Source organism: Mastigoproctus giganteus, chromosome 5, assembly GCF_048544385.1.
Source record: "Mastigoproctus giganteus isolate SK-2022 chromosome 5, ASM4854438v1, whole genome shotgun sequence".
Taxonomy (NCBI): domain Eukaryota; kingdom Metazoa; phylum Arthropoda; class Arachnida; order Uropygi; family Thelyphonidae; genus Mastigoproctus; species Mastigoproctus giganteus.
This window is the reverse complement of record NC_143579.1, coordinates 82834249-82851040: the sequence shown is the minus strand read 5'-3', so window position 1 is coordinate 82851040 and position 16792 is coordinate 82834249. Positions and strand designations below refer to the sequence as shown.

Genomic DNA, 16792 nt, shown 5'->3' with positions numbered 1-16792 from the left:
TGATTTGCATTGGTAACTACTGTAATACAATTTACACTATAAAAACTACCTTTCAGAGAGTTATATAGCGAAAATTTCAACTTCCGAGGTCGTTAAATGAATTACCAAAAAACAATGTGTTATTGGGTTCACATTACGATATTTTCATGATATCAAGGTGTCTCTGGAACGGATTAATATTTTAAAGTGGGGGTACACTGTATCGTATAGCTATGAGCATGGTTTTAAATGCGTTATTTATGAATGTTTAACATTCATAAATGCTAGAACGAGTACAAAGAAGGGCAACAAGATTGGTGAGGGGAACAAAAGGGTACCCTTACCACGAAAGGTAAGTTCTTCAAATTGCAGCGCCTGGAGAACAGGCACCTGTGAGGTGATCTGATTGAGGTGTATAAGGCTTTGAATGGGATGAGCAAGCTGAATGCTGATGGGATTCTTCCTCTTGCTCAGATTAAGAACCTCAGGGGGCATAGATTCAAATTGAGGAAAGACAGTTGGCGAATAGATGTGCGGAAATTTGCCTTTAGCCAGTGGGTAGTTGATTGGTGGAACAGACTTCCATCTTTTGTTGTGGAAGTTGATAGCCTAAATAAATTTAAGGCTGAGCTGGACAGGCATTTGGAACGAATGGAGGGGTGAAATGGGAGGTTATTATTATTATTATTTTTTTTTTTGGCTGATGCTGCATAAGCTTGCTTTCTTGCATCGTATGCCTCTACTAATTCTAAGAATTCTACCATTTTCTCACAAAGGCACATAGCATTCTTTTCAGCACACAAATTTAATACCCTTACTACTCCAGTTTTCAGGCCTACCATAAGAGATGCATTATCAATACTAACTGCCAGACATTATTTGAAGAAACCCCACATGCATTCAAGTTATTCAGAACAAGAAGAATTCCACTGTCATACCCTGTAGAGTCATATTCCAATTAGAGCACTAGCTGCTTCAATTTGACACTTTTTATTATAAAAGGGTCACTACAATTGATATAGCTTGGGATCACTTTGATTACTGCATCTGTAACAATAAAAACAGGACATTTTTTTCAGAGCCATCACTATTTCTTCTTTTCTCTATTGTGCAGTTTCACTAACAATGCCTATTGTTTTTTTTTCTTCAATAACTGTATTTTTTTTTTTTTTTTTTTGCTGATCATGCAGGAACATTTCTGAACAATGTGCACGTATGATTTGCAAAACTCAGAGGAAGATTATGTTCTAAGACAAAAGATGTAAATAAAACATCATACATATGATATCACTACGAAATGCTACATCTACTTTTGCACTTCTTTCTATGCACTGCCCTGCACTGCACACCATCCCTACGCTTATCTGCTTACAAATGGCTGATTTTCTCATCATATTTTCTGCTACTTGAAATTGGAAAATCTCATCTACATATAGTACACAAAGCAAACATTTTACCCTTTTCAGATTTTACAATACACAGAATATCTTAAATTTATGTCTTCTTTAATTTTATGTTATAATCCTTTGGCATCTTATGCTCAAAGACACTTAATTAGCATTAGAATGTAAAAATACTACTGTTGTTGTGTTAGCCTGTGGAATCCTACTGCTGGGCAAAGGATACTATTAAATGAATGTAAATAACAGAGAACAATACTATCATCTCACATTTTCATTTTGTAATATAAACTACCACCATACACCTGATGGCCAATTCCCTAATGAAAATAAGCAGAAGTTAATACTTTTTTTTTCTTTTTTAAATCCAATTTTAACATGCCTTTATTATTATTTTTTGCAAAAAGAAAAAGATGGAGAGAAACTGAGTTTTTTAAAAAATTCAGAGAAATTCTTTATCACAACCATATTACAATACTGTAACAGAGAAATGTCAAATCCAGTAAAAACAAAGATGGATTCTCCATTATAAATCCAGATAGTTGGAAGCATTGGCAAACACTATTCTTGAAGAAACAGCATAATCATTCAGTTAGAGACAGCAAATGTCTAGTTTATATAAAATGACTAGGGTAAACAAAGCTGAGGATGCAACTAAATGAAAAAAAAAACAAAAAAACATCAAAATCTCTTGTTGATCAACTTAAAAATCATCATCGGTGAAAGACACATTGATATCCCGTGCCTGCAAGAGCTGTATTGTTTTCAGGGAAATGTTACAGGGTATCATACTGTGTAAAGGACCAACCAAATGGTGGGCAACTGCTATATGCCCACAGTTGTTCCAAACTAACTATCACAAGAATCAGTTTGCTGCTGCATGCAATCCTAATGTGGCCTGCATGCACATGGGGACCACTGTCAGCTCCACATCATCTCCATCTAAGGAAGCCTGATGTAAATATGCAGACATATGTAACATTCTTATAAAATGTTATTGATAAACTTAATCCCATTGTAATTTTCTGATTATGATGGATGCTCATTGCTACTGTTCCCTCAGGCAGTGTGCAGCTACTGGCTGCTATGAAGACAGGAATGGCCTATTGCTAGACTATTTTGTAGTCACAAGCTGGATTCTTGTGGTAAATCAACTTAACTTAGTGAATTTCAGCAATAATCACAACACTGATATCACATTAACCTCTACAACACTGGATCACAAGATTTTCAATTGCTCTGTAAAGAAGACTAGCCACTGAGTTATTATGTATCAATATAAAACTTGAATCTCCACCAAAAATCCAATCCTGGAACTAAGGTGCTAGTCTATCAACACAACTTGCTGGGATACCTATTTTTCCAGAATGTATACTTTAACACATGACTCTCTCCATCTACTCCACATTGGATACTGTAGGTAAAACAGTGATTATTCAGGATGTTTTGATAAGAACTTGCAATGCATCTATGAGAAGGAAACCAAACATTTTTCATTCTGTGCCTTGGTGGACTGAGGAACTAGGAATTTCAATTTTCCTTGCTTCTCTGTAGCAGACCTTGAGGCGAGCACCCTGAGGAAATATGTCAAATGCATTGAAAAGCATTTCCAACAAAATTGTTCAGGATGTCTCCCCCCCCCCCATAGAGTAGAAGCCTCAAGGTCTGCTACAGAGAATTGCAGAACTGATATAACCAGCTAATAAGCAAAGAAAAATGAAATTCCCATCACTATCTTATCTTGTCCATACCAATGGAAATTACAAACCATGGAGTAAAATTCTTTTGGCTGAGAGGCCAACCATCTCTTAACAGCTGCTTTAACTTCATCAGAATTTTATCATGTTTTGGTTTGTAATTTCCATTGGTATGGACAAGCCATTTTTCAAAAGACTGCGAAGTGCTTCCACTGTGGCTTTGCGGGCATCATTGTGCTGGAAACGTGAAATGCTTGCTTTCAGAGCTTTCTGAAAACAGGAAGAAATCACACGGGACTAAGTCCAGTGAATAAGAGGGATGTGGCAGAATCTCGGCACCTATGGCAGTGATCACGGCCTGCACAATATTAGCCTGGCACTGTCTTGATGGAGAAACCACTTCACATCACAAAGCTTGGTCACACTGGAATATGGCAGTCCTACCAAGACACTCATTACCAAGTTTCATTTATCTCTTTAACTGTTTCCGAAGCAAGCATTTAAGCCCTGTCCGACACAATAAAGAATCACATATCGCTATTCAATCTGTAGGTCTGACATGATACTTGCTTCAAAGCAATTGTCAGCAACACTAGTTTGACAAGTACTGTGCAAACAGAGTCTGTTCAACAGTGATCAGAGAAAGCACCTGTAGCAGAAGTTATGGAAAGTTTGTGTGGTAAACATAAAATCTTTTACCAGTCCACTAATTAAACGATCACCCCTCGGATATAAAGTCAAAGAAAACTTTTTTTTTTTTAATCTAAAAGTACATAATTTTCTCCTTTTTGATTTTTCTCTGTTCTTTCAAAGTTATGCAATAAGAGGCATTGCTTTTCACTCCCACCCATATTTTTAAGACAGAATGGTAGTTTATTTATTATTATTTTTTTTTTTTACAGAGCACTAGCATTTTAGCAAAGTTCAAAAGATAGGAGGTTTAGGTGGTAATTTTTTTAACATTAGATACTGAGAAAGATCCCATCAGAATCAACAACAGAAACAATTTTAAAACTTTCATATAAACTGAATGGGAAAACATTAGAGATATGGATAAACAAACCTTTAATGCTGGCTGCTCTTTTTTTGGCTTTCTCTTTGGTGGGGCCATATTTTCTTTCTCTGAATTCCTTTTTAATCTTCTCAATTGTTCTTGAATCCTATATTTAATCATTTATATTAAAAACAGTTCAGCTGGCCACAAAGTACAGAAATGCTACTTTACTAATAAAAATTTGCAAGTTCATCTTTACAAAGACTCAAAATCATTGTAAGAGCAAAAAATCAATGACTAAACATATATCTAATTTTATTTTTTATTTATTATATTTTTTACATTATGTGACTATAAAATGTACCAATTCATTTTTAATAAACATATCAGAATTTCCACATATGAGGGGGTTATCAAAAAGTTTTCCCCTCTGGCTATGCTCTACATCCTAGGAGGTTGAGATTTGGAACATATATTACTCTTTCTCTATTTAGTCACCACCCAAAGCAACACATCCCATGTTTTGAGGCACTTTCTTATTCCATTTTTGTAGGTCTCAGTTTTGCTCTTAAAACCATACTTCTGTTGCAGAAATTACCTCTGCACTGCCAAAAAATTTTCTTTCCACATGAAAATGATTTCAACTACAGAAAGCAGAAGACATAAGGTGCCAAGTCAGAGGAATAGGGTAGGTTTCACAAGATATGAAGTCCTAACTTCCAGACAAGATCAGTGATTGTGATAACAGTGTTGGCTGGTGCATTGTTGTGAAGCAATAGCACACCTTTGATGAGCATTCCGAATTGCTTTTCTTTAACTGCCACATGCAATTGCTTCAGTAAGTTGCTGTAGTAATGTGCACTGATGGCGGTACCTTTTTGAGGTAATCTGTGACAATAACAGATTACTGTTATTGTCACAGATATGCCCATCTCAACCCAGAAAACTGACAGTAACACCTTTCTGCAAATGGTTGCACTCTGGTCTTTTCTGGGAATTGATGATGATGGATGTTTCCATTGTTTTTAAACCTGTTTTGTTTCTGGGTCAAAGCAATGTATCCACAGTCACCAATTGAGGAAAAAACTGGTCAGAATTGCTGTCACACACGGCAATCAAGTCAGCAGAGCAGGCATGTCTTTTTTCTTTCTGAAGACATGTGAGTGAGCAAGGAATAAGATTGAATTTACTACCTAATGCAAGGACCCCTCCGTAGCCAGGTGGGAAGGAGCAGCAGTGCGTAGCACACGCTTCTTGATTAGACCGGGGTTCAAGCCCATCACCACCAAATACGGAGGATGCAGAAAGGTCAGGGGGATGACCACCGCATATTCCCGGAGCAATATGGCCTTAGTTGCTAATGCTCCTAAAAACCAAATAACAAACAAACTACCTAATGCAATAAGATCGCATTTACTACCCATTCATAAGATTGCACTAACAGAAAAGCCCAAAAAACTGGAAACTGCAAATTGTTTTAATTGATTTTTGGTAGTGACCTCCAGAAATGTGCCTTAGTGAAATATGAGCATGTGAGCTTGCGTGAGGTGATAACAGTGTGTTTCCGCCTTCACCCTGTGAAGTTCTTTACAGAAAATTTCATTTTGACTGTTATCATGGTGCCGCCTAAGAGAATAAGTGACAGGGGTACTAGTAAATCTACCAAGAAAAGGAAAGCATCGATTTGGATCAGAAAATTAAAATAAGGATGTATGAAAATGGTCAAACAATAACAAAATTTAACCCCAGGGGCTCACATCTGGTGAGTATGGGCTTGGCAAACTCAGGATCCTGAGCTGGAGTTCATCATTCTTCTCTTTCTTGGTGAATCCCTTCTACTTCTGATTCTCTCTCTCTCTCATTTTCTCTTTCTCAGGGTAACTTAGAAATTTTTTTTTTTTTTTTGGCTGGTGCAGCATAAGAAGCCTCAGGCTTCCTTGCACCATGTGGTTAATAGTAATAATAATAAGTATTGCACGGAATTTAGATTTGTCAGTGTCAACATTGAACACAAGAATAAAGGACAAAGTTAGAAAATAAGAAGTGGTGAAGCGTCTGCACCAATGAAGTCAACTATAATAACCAAGGCTACGAAATACATATCAGTTTTTACAGTACAATAACATGCATTTTTCCTTCCTTACGTGCCACTCCGGCTACTTCACAGCTGTTCGCAGATAAAGTTTTTAATTGAACTAATTAAAAATATATAACTAATTTTTCTTCATTCTTCTGAGGAAATTATGTGGTTTTTGTAATTTTGGCATATCAGGGATATAGCAGCAATATTTTATTAGTCATTCCCAAGTTACGTAAAACTCGACTTACATAAGAAGTCCTGGAACATATCTCTTGCGTATGTCGGGGACTTACTGTAGTCACCTTCCAATGCAGCCACTAAGAGTAAGTTACTTTGGATTTTTTATTTTTTTAAGGAAAGGTCTCATCACAGTGGGATATATCTTGATCAGCTTTGACTACTGCCATCTCTGCAACTGAAAATGGTACATTTTTTCAGAGTCACCAGTACCTCTTCTCTCTCTCTCATCTCTCTATGCAACTTTGCTAACAATATCTGCTATTTTTGTCTTCCACAAAATGTAGATTTTGCCCTCTTCAGAAATTTTATTTTTTTAGTTCAAAATCAGGAAACATATTTCTAAACAACACGTCTGCATGATTAGCACAACTCAGAGGAAGATTATGTTCTAAGATAAATAACATGAATAAACATTTTGCCCATATGACAGTATCGTGCTCACTATGAAATATTACATCTATTTTTGTATTTCTTTCTATGCAGTATACATTGTGCATATCCTCATTTGTTTCCAAGTATCTGATTACATCGCATTTCCTACCATTTAAAATTGAAACATTATATTACATATATTACACATAGAAAACGTCTCACTTTCCCAAATTTTACAATACTTGGAAAACCATGTATATAAGTCTTCTGAAATTTTATATTGTATTTCTTTAGCATCTTACTGAAGGACTTCATTGATTAGCTTTGCACCATACAAACACAACATATGGTGAATGTTGCACCAACATGTAACAGACAGGGCTGGTGCTAAGGGGGGGTGCAAGTGAGGCACTTGCCAATGGCACCAACTAAAAGAGGCACTGCACCGTTAATAAAATATGTTTTACATTTAACATTTAGTATCAAATTTCTACTTTCTCTCTACCCCAAATGCAAAATATTTTTTCTTATTTTTTTTTTTTTTTTTTTTTTTATGAAAACCCCAAACACGAAAGGTATCAAAACCTATAGTACTTAGTACCGTGCATGGGTTGAAGGAAAAGTATGGGGGGAGGGGGATGCCGGAAACTTTGCTCTAAAGACTAAACATGGGTTTCACCACTTCAAGCCTCCAATAAGCAAAGTGGTGGTATTTCACCGGTTGATGAAAGTCATCTACCACCTGGCTTTTTTATTGTACAGTTAGGTTTTCACTATCTACAATCACACAAATATACCACAGCGATAGGTACAATAATCCATAATCCCTTAATGACGTTCAGTGCAGAAATGCATGCTGGTGTACTGTTAGTCAGATCATAAAATTCTGATAATCACCCTTTTAATGCTCAGTGTAGGCATTGATTATTCAATCAAAAGTGTAGGTATGAAGACTTAAAAGTTAATTACAGTAAACATTCATACCTTACTCCCTTGCATTTAAGGTCAATTATTTAAGAAAGAAATATGGTTAGGGAAGGATGTTATGTGGTTGTTTTCCATTAAGATTATTACTATAATCAATACCACGTGAAATCAATAATATAGATTATTAAACTAACCGCCTGAACCGCTATACATTTAAGGTGATGTTTCAGGCATCTTACCGATATCCATCATCAGACTATGCTGTTGGGAGTCAGAAAATAGTTCAGATATCCAGAGGGTGGCCAACATACAATCCCCCCCCAGACTACCCAGAAGCAGCCTGCACACCAACCCTGATGTTCGGAGTATGACAGCAAAGGTCACCCCCAAGCTTCCACTACACAAGAACCACCAGACAGAGTAGAAAACTTAGCGCACCATTCCATTGGCTAATGGTCTTAATCCCTCACCTATAAATTAAATGCTGGCAGCACCCCCTATGTATGCACATCATGTTTCTGAGAGCATCAGCAAGAAGAGTCCACCAGCAGGTAAGAATGTAATCTTTATGTATTTGGTTTCACTTAATTTAATATGTTTTCTATTGTAATAGTAATTAAAGCTTAATACTTTAGACTTATAATTCAGAATTAATTAACTTATATATAATTGTAATATATTCAAATTTTTAACCCTTTATATTTTTCTGCCTCCCTCCCAACAAGCATGGGATGGGTAAGATGATGGTATGGGTAAGATGTCTGAAACATCACCTTAAATGTATAGTGGTTTAGACAATTAGCTGAATTTTAGACAATTGAGCACCATTGAAAACTATATTATTAATATCACATGATATATGAGTGGTATTAATTGTAGTAATAATCTTAAGAAAGAAAATTATTTATTCCTTTCATCTCACTTAAGTGCATCTGTCAAATTGCAAAGAAGCAAATATATTTTTATCAATGTGCAAAGTGTGATTAACCAACTCCTTTGATTTAAAGGTAAGGTCTTTACTTTTTTATGTCGTAATAGTGAAAAATCTTAAATCATTTTAAACGCATTCCAAGAGGACATTTTAGATTAATGCATTTTATTTACATATAGTATTTGCATTTGTTTGTAAAAATTAAGTGCTACATTATATTACATTTTAGTTTGTTGGTTTACTGAAGAACCATCATTTAAATTTTTAACTTTTATTATTTTTTTTACTGTACTGAATTTTTCCATAGATTTATTTTATAAATTTTAAATTGTCATACATTAATTAATTAATTTAAATATTATTTTTGTGTAAATTTGTCAAAATACGTTCTACAATGTCTCTGTTTTTGTTAGCTGGTCGAAACTTTTCAAAAAGTATCTACCCTGAAATAATGGGTGGAGCATGAAAAGAAAACAGAGTGGATGGGAGAACATAAAAAAAAAAAAAAAAAAAAAAATGAGCAGAATGAAAAACAGTCAAAAGCTACGGATCACTTTATATTGAGGAAAATTTCTACAACAAATGAAACTTCTTTTGAAACTGTTCCCCTTCATCTTCAACTTCTCAGTTGTGTACTTGCGAGAATAAAGAAAAATCTCCGATATCGGTTGTGTGCAAGATATAGAAAAAGATGTATCAGTAATTATTAATAGTGTCATTACTCAAATTTATAATGATCCATTTTTGTAGCTAAATGTTTTAAATGATAATATTAGACAACTTATTGTAAAAAAAAAAAAAAAAACTATGAAAGTGTAATTCATATTCATATTTTAAGTTCCCTCAAAATGATTGTCGGCAGTTTTCAACAAATTTTTATAACAGAGTCTTAAATGATAATGAAGTGATTGAAAGGTCTTGGCTTCTTTACTCCATAACAAACAATGCAGTTTATTGTTTTTGTTGTAAACTATTTTCCTCCAACAGATGCACTTGGCCAAGCAAAGGCTTTTCAACGCGGAAAAATCTAAGTTGCACATTAGAAATGGACAAAAAAAAAAAGAACAAAGCAAACCTTTTAAAACTTGGAAAGAGTTAGCATTGCATCTTAGAACAGAAAAAAAAAAAAAAAAACTATAGACTGTGAAAACCAAAGATTAATTGATGCTGAAAAAAGGCATTTGTCATGGTAATGCAAAGGCAATGTGCCGATGCTGAAAAAAGGCATTGGCACCAAATGTAGATCAGAAGCAGGAAAGAGTGAGGTGTTGTCATGAAATTGAGCACCATTTTGAAGATAATGAAGCTCAGTTTTGGGGGAAGTATCTCATTATGGATGAAATTGGCTGCACCACTTTGACCCTGAAAAAAAAATAACAATTGAAATAGTGGAAACATCCCTCTTCTCCCCCTCCTAAAATGTTTCATGTGCAGAAGTCAGCTAGGAAAGTAATGCCACTTGCATTTAGGGATGCAAGAGGAGTGATAACGGTTGATTTCCTGGAACAAAGTGCCACTGTCAATGCCAAATATCATTCTGACCTACTAAGACATTTCTGCAAGGAACTGAAGCTCAAGAGGTACAAGGAATATATATATATATATATATATATATATGTTTAGGAAGGATGTAGAGTTGCTAGATGAGTAAAGAGAAGGGCAACAAGATTGGTGAGGGGAACAAAGGGCTGCCCTTACCAAGGAAGGCTTAAGTTTTGCAAACTGCAGCATCTGGAGACCAGGCACCTGTGAGGCGATCTGATTGAGGTGTATAAGACCTTAAATAGTTTGAGCAAGCTCACTGCTGACAGGATTCTTCCTCTTATTTAGATTATGAACCTAAGCGGGTATAAAATCAAATTGATGAAAGACAGTTATATAACAGATGTGCGGAAGTTTGCCTTTAGCCAAACTTCTGCACTAAACAATAACTAAACAGGCAATCCTTACCTTCACTCTATGAAAAGAAATGGACTATAACTTAAGAGGGTTGTTGTTGTTGTTGTTAGTTTTTAAGAGCATCAACAACTTAGATCATATTGCTCTACTTGTATTATCTGATTGCAAGTTGAGCAGGCTGAAAAACCTGGAATAACTCATGGAGAAATCCTCATTTCTCCACCTGAAATCAGCTAACTGCAGCCCTGATTGAAGAGAACTTTAGACATTCCTTTAATCATCAACAGGATTTGAACCCAAACGTCTCCAAATGGGTGACAAGTGGCAAACCCACTATATTGCTACAGATGGCTTGGAAGGAAAACATTTACAGACCTATTTCCATACAAACATTTTTCATCCCTATGTTCAGCATAAAACACCCCTCCCCAAATTGATGAGACTTTTCAAAAGCATACTGTATATCAGATAACTGGCAAGCACAAAACCATCAGGGTATAGCTATACATCACTGGATATTGGCTGGTTGTTTGAAATTAGAAACATTAGATGGCTAATAAATACAAATAATACATATACACATAGTGGACCCCTGCTTTATGATTGGTTCACTATATGATCAAATCACTTTACGATGGGCTCTCCGTAATAAAATCTGTTCAATATGTGGTAAACATCGGTCATTGTAATCATGTGTGCGAATCGAATTTTAATTCTATTAAATGGTGATTCTAATAAGTGAAAATAGGAGGAACATTATCCACAGGCTATAAACATAAACATATAAAGCACAAATTCACACTTTATTAGATCAGCAATTAAAATTAATTGTTCACTGACATTTTCTTGGGGAGGGGGGTTTGTAAAATTTAAGCAACCAATAACAAAGAACATGGCATGCACAAATTGCAACTAACCCGATACATGCAAGTGAGATATGGAATAAGTTTAATATAATAAGTTTATAAAGCTTTAAAAAATAGGAATGAAGAGAAGATTCTGAAAATTTATTTATGTTTTGTTCACTGACATTTTCTTGGGGAGGGGGGGTTTGTAAAATTTAAAACAGTAAAAAAGATAAGCAATCAATAACAAAGAACATGGCACGCACAAATTGCAACTAACCCGATACATGCAAGTGAGATATGGAATAAGTTTAATATAATAAGTTTATAAAGCTTTAAAAAATAGGAATGAAGAGAAGATTCTGAAAATTTATTTATATTTTTTTATATGATTTCATGGAAGGGGAAGCACATTTCATCATAATAATGTGAAAACCCACAGAATTCCAGTTATCGGTATTGTCACAAATGCAAGATCGAGTTTACGATCTGTTTATAATTGATTGCACTAACAGTAAAGTTGAATAAACCAAAACTACAAATTGTTTTTATTATTTTATGGTAGTGACCTTCAGAAATGTGCCTTAGAAAAATATCACAAAGACATTCAAAATTGATTCTTATAATCAAACATATGATAACGATGAAAGTGTAGTGAATTTTAATGATTTGAATTGGTTTTTTGAAATTAAAGCGGCTGATTCCATTAACCAATGATCATGTTAACCGGTGGCTACTCATTTCACTTCACAATGACAAGGGCATACGATTGTCTCCGAATGGACCATGTGGTCTTTCCTCTCAGCCAATAGCAGCATTTGTAAACGTGTTGGCTGTGTGCTTTGTTTTTGCATCCTGTAATTGAAGTGATTTTTTGTGTTGTGCTTTAATCAATATATTATTTCCAATCATTTTTTTTTAATCAATATGTACAATTTCCATTATAAAAATTGCCTTTTAGAGAGATAAATAGCTTAGTTATACAGTGAAAATTTCAACTTCCAAGGTCTTGAAACAAATTAACAGAAAACAATGTGTTATTGGGTTCACATTACGACATTTTCACAATACTATGGTGCCTCTGGAAATGATTAATATCGTAAAGTGGGAATCCACTGTGTATATATATATTTTTTACAATTTGTGATCAAATTTTAATGGCCAGTCAAAGCCAGTTTGTTAGTTATTGAGACACGTAATGGGTAGTCCTGTCAAATCGGTATAAACAGGTTCTGCAGACTTGCCTATAAAAAGTGGTTTCCTTTTGTTGTGGCAACAACAAAAAGGAAACCACTGCTGATTACAGTTCTTTTTTGCTTTCATATTCATAAGAATATAAAAAACAATTTAATATGTTGTTTGATAAATATCCATTTATACCTGGAATGCCAAAGCCAGAAGAGTTCAACAACTTTATTGTAACCATTTTATTGCTGCTGACATAACAGCACACCAGCTAACAATGGACTGTCCACTTTTGTGTCAGTGTAGAGGATTAGTCTCAAAATGTGTGAATTTGCATCTAGGACCAGAGCCAGCTCCTTTACCTCCCCATTCCTGCCAATCACCCTAGAAATGCAGTCACGATATTCTCATACTCAATAGATAACATTTAATAAAAATGTATGTTTCATCAGTGTTCATAAATGTATGATACAGAGTAACCACTTATGATTCAATCATTATTAAAAATCCATTTGTTAGCAGCAACTGCATCAGCTCCACCTGATTCACTATAAACAGCCAGTTCCTGATTCAAAGTTTTCATGTCCTATGTCTAATCCAAGATTACAAATTTCTACTTATAGGATTGGTCCATCAAACAGTAGATAGCTGCCAAGAACAAATAAAAATAACATCTTCGACATCAGGATACAAATCATCTTCAGCATCAGATAGGACAAATCTTTATAGCAATGTCTGTATTTGGCTAATTTTAGCAAAATTTTAGCCCCGCTTTTAATTATTGTCAATAAGGAGGTAGGTATAATTTACCATTTGTCTTTCAGCCTGCCCCTATTACATTCTATAATTTTACTTCAGCTAAACTTTCAACTTTAAAATTTGAAAAAATGCACTGCAAAGAAGATTACTAAAAACTAATCATTTTTGGATCTTGTTTACATAACTCAACCAGCATTTAGGTTTGTTTTCTCATTTTTTTTTATTAGAACTTTTCCTTGGTCCTGATATGGGTATACAGTATTGTATATATGCCATACAGTACAATGCATAAAGCAATATCAGAATCAATATTATTACACTTTACGTTGTAAAACATGACTTCCATGAGAAAAATCCGTATAAGTCTTCTGTGGTAATTTTTTATTCAGAAAAGGGTTAACATGCAAACCTCTTTGCTAAAGCCATAGATGTCATTTCCAGTAGTCAGTTAAAATGATACCTGTAACATTTTTTTTTTTAAAAGCCTAAATCAAAAGGCTTTTAAATCACTCACTATAAATCAAAAGGCTTTTAAATAACTCACTATAAATAACTGTTAAAAATAGCTTGACCATTCTGCTCCACTGGTTAGTAGTATGCAGTTATGGCCTATAAAATAGTAATCATAATTAATTTCCACAAAGGCTTGCATTAATCACTTTCCTGAGTTGCACTAAAACAGCAGTGTTTGTGTAATCAATTCGTATAACATTCATATGCAATAACCCTTGCATGTGGAAAGATTAGATTCCCAACAAAGATAAGGAGAAATTGTACTGGCTTTTTTCATAATGTGATAGTGTTAAGTTTATGTTGAGCAAAGATTACATAAATTTTTTCGCTCTACTTAACCACTCTTATACCACATAGGTTTTCCTAATTCACAACTTTTACGGACTGTGGTTGGTTAATACCTAGATCTAATATAATTAGTAAATATTCAAATTTGTGAATTTGACAAACTGGCTAATTACAAAATTTTTGTAATTACAAACTAATTACAAAATCACACAATTTCTTTTTAACTCCTGGAAATCTTGATTTCATATCATGCAGAATTGGCACATTAACCAAATAATGCACACAGTTTAAAATAAATATACTGGCATCTGATAACTACTGTGATGTTCATTCTAAACTCAGGCAAAGATACCATATTGGGTGTCTCTAATATATGCAGCTTAAATAATATATTGGCCACTGATAACTGTTGTGGTGCCATTCTAAACTCAACCAACAATATCATACTGAGTGTCACTGTTAATTCACTACAAAAGGGCAATATGATGGAAGGAGGCAAGAAGTGAACAAGCAACAGATTTTATTGCCTTTTTAATCACGGATTTCGGTATAATGACAGCCAACAATGATAAATATTGTTTTTGAATTTTCTCAAACAGTTATAGAAACCCTTTACTCTATAATAAAACTGTAGTTTATATAACTCACCCCATATTTTGTATATAAGTGAAGATATTTTGAAGACTAAATGCACAAGGTATAATGTTATGGTTTGAAATTTACTATATCATATTGGTGTAAATACACCATAGTTTACCCATAAATTTAACCACATAAGTAGAGTAACGGCATCATTTGATTATTTCTCATATTGTGGCTACCTTCACAACAAGATACCAGGTAGAAGCAGTGCAATACCTGGTATCTCGTTGCAAAAGTAGCCACAATATGAGATATAATCAAATAATGCCATTACACTACTTATGTGGTTAAATTTACGGGTAAACTATGGTGTATTCACACCAATATTATATAATAAGTGAAGATAGTAATCAAAATGGGGGATGGGAGGATCAATATTTAACATACATTACCTTCGTTTTTCTCTTCTAATTTCTTCCCTCTGTTGTTCATCCAGTGCAGTTGCAAACTGCTTGCTGTAAAGAAGAAAATTCTACTATTATAAAACAAAAATAAATAAATAAATGAAGCAAAAGTGTGAACTTCACATTTACAAAAAACTGTCAATTCATTTCATCTCTTGGTTCATTAAAAAAAAAAATGAGGTAAAAATTGTGTGAATTTGTCACTTGAGTTTATATAATTTTTTTCATCAAAGTAGCAAAAATGTGACAATAAAGATTTTAATTCAATAGAAATACAGTGCAACCTCAATATAATGCACCCCTTCACACCATGGTTTCGGATATATCGCAGGTGTGATCATGTTCCCCAAAACAAATTAAAAAAGAAGTAGTGTGTTCAAAGAACTAGCAATTTCATATTGGAAACTGGAAAAAGTGAATACTATATATATTCATATCTACTGTACATCCTACCACTTATTTCCAAGAGGAAATAATTAGCTAAAAACTGGCTGTATATTCACCCTGAGTTGGGTGGGTAAAGTGCCTGCCTGGCAACCCAAAAGTCGCAGGTTTGAATCCCGCCTCGGGCTTGAATATTACAATGGTACCGTACTCTCCGGTTGGACCTCACAGCCACAATACACGAAGGAAGCAGAAAAAAACTGGTTCCTTCGTGTATTGTTCACATCATACAATAAAAAAAAAAAAAAAAAAAAAAAAGTTGGAGAATTAATTTTGTAAACAAACAGGGGTCATCAGAGACTAATTACTGTAGAAACCCAGTTTCTCTCCTCAGCTACAGGTGCAATAAAACAGTATATTAGTGGAACACTAATTACAAACAGCTACAGTTCATCAAATTATTTAGTCACAAAGTAAATTTTTGTAAACAACAGCACATGACATCCTTTCTTTAACTGGAAGTTACAGTTTAAAGAGCAAAAACTGCTAGGGGCTAAACTAGACAAAAATATATAAATTATGACAAGTGATTTAGGAGAAACCATGCGACTTCAATTCGGCACTATAACAGGCCAACAGTTTGGTTTTGATTTAGTTTCTCAAAACACAGTAAATTCTAGAGTATCAGAAACAAATACAGAGTAAATCAGTAAGACTGAAGTAATGGCCACCAAAAGAAAAAAATTATACAGTTTTAAGAAAAGTTAAAGATTATCAAAAGAGTTAAGAGTGGCAAAACAAAACACAGTATATTTCACAAACGTGAAATTCCAGAGGGATGATCCATGGTTCGATGAAAGAGGAAGAAAAATTACACTTAATCATAGACCCAATAGAAGATGAAGTAGGCTTCCAAAGAAAACTAGACTCTGTGAAAACAGTGATGTGGATCAATGCTTATACAAGGGGTTCCACAGAAGCACTATGCTTCTGTGGAACCCAATGTGTACCAATAAATGGAGAAATTTTGAAAGCACAGGCACTTACATTCCAAACTTGGCGAAAATGATGACACATTTAAAGCTGCTGAAGGGAGGCTCTGAAGATGAAAGCTCGTCTAGGATATCCCAGGTCTTGTAGAAAAATCTGTGTTTGGTGAGATTTTAGCAGCAGAAGCATTTCCTGAATTTGTGTGTAATGTGATCCAAGATGTTGAATTCATAGATGAACAGTTGTACAACTGTGATGAAACC

General features: G+C 34.4%; 1 protein-coding gene across 1 annotated transcript in view; it reads right to left on the bottom strand.

Moving 5' to 3' along the window:
• The window catches only part of LOC150085526 (transcription initiation factor TFIID subunit 1-like), a 700666-nt gene that overhangs the window by 118060 nt on the left and 565814 nt on the right, over positions 1-16792 (bottom strand). Inside the window, 3 exon segments of the mRNA XM_090374589.1 lie at positions 3259-3346; positions 4140-4236; positions 15144-15206. Coding sequence (XP_090230715.1) covers positions 3259-3346; positions 4140-4236; positions 15144-15206 — 248 coding nt within the window.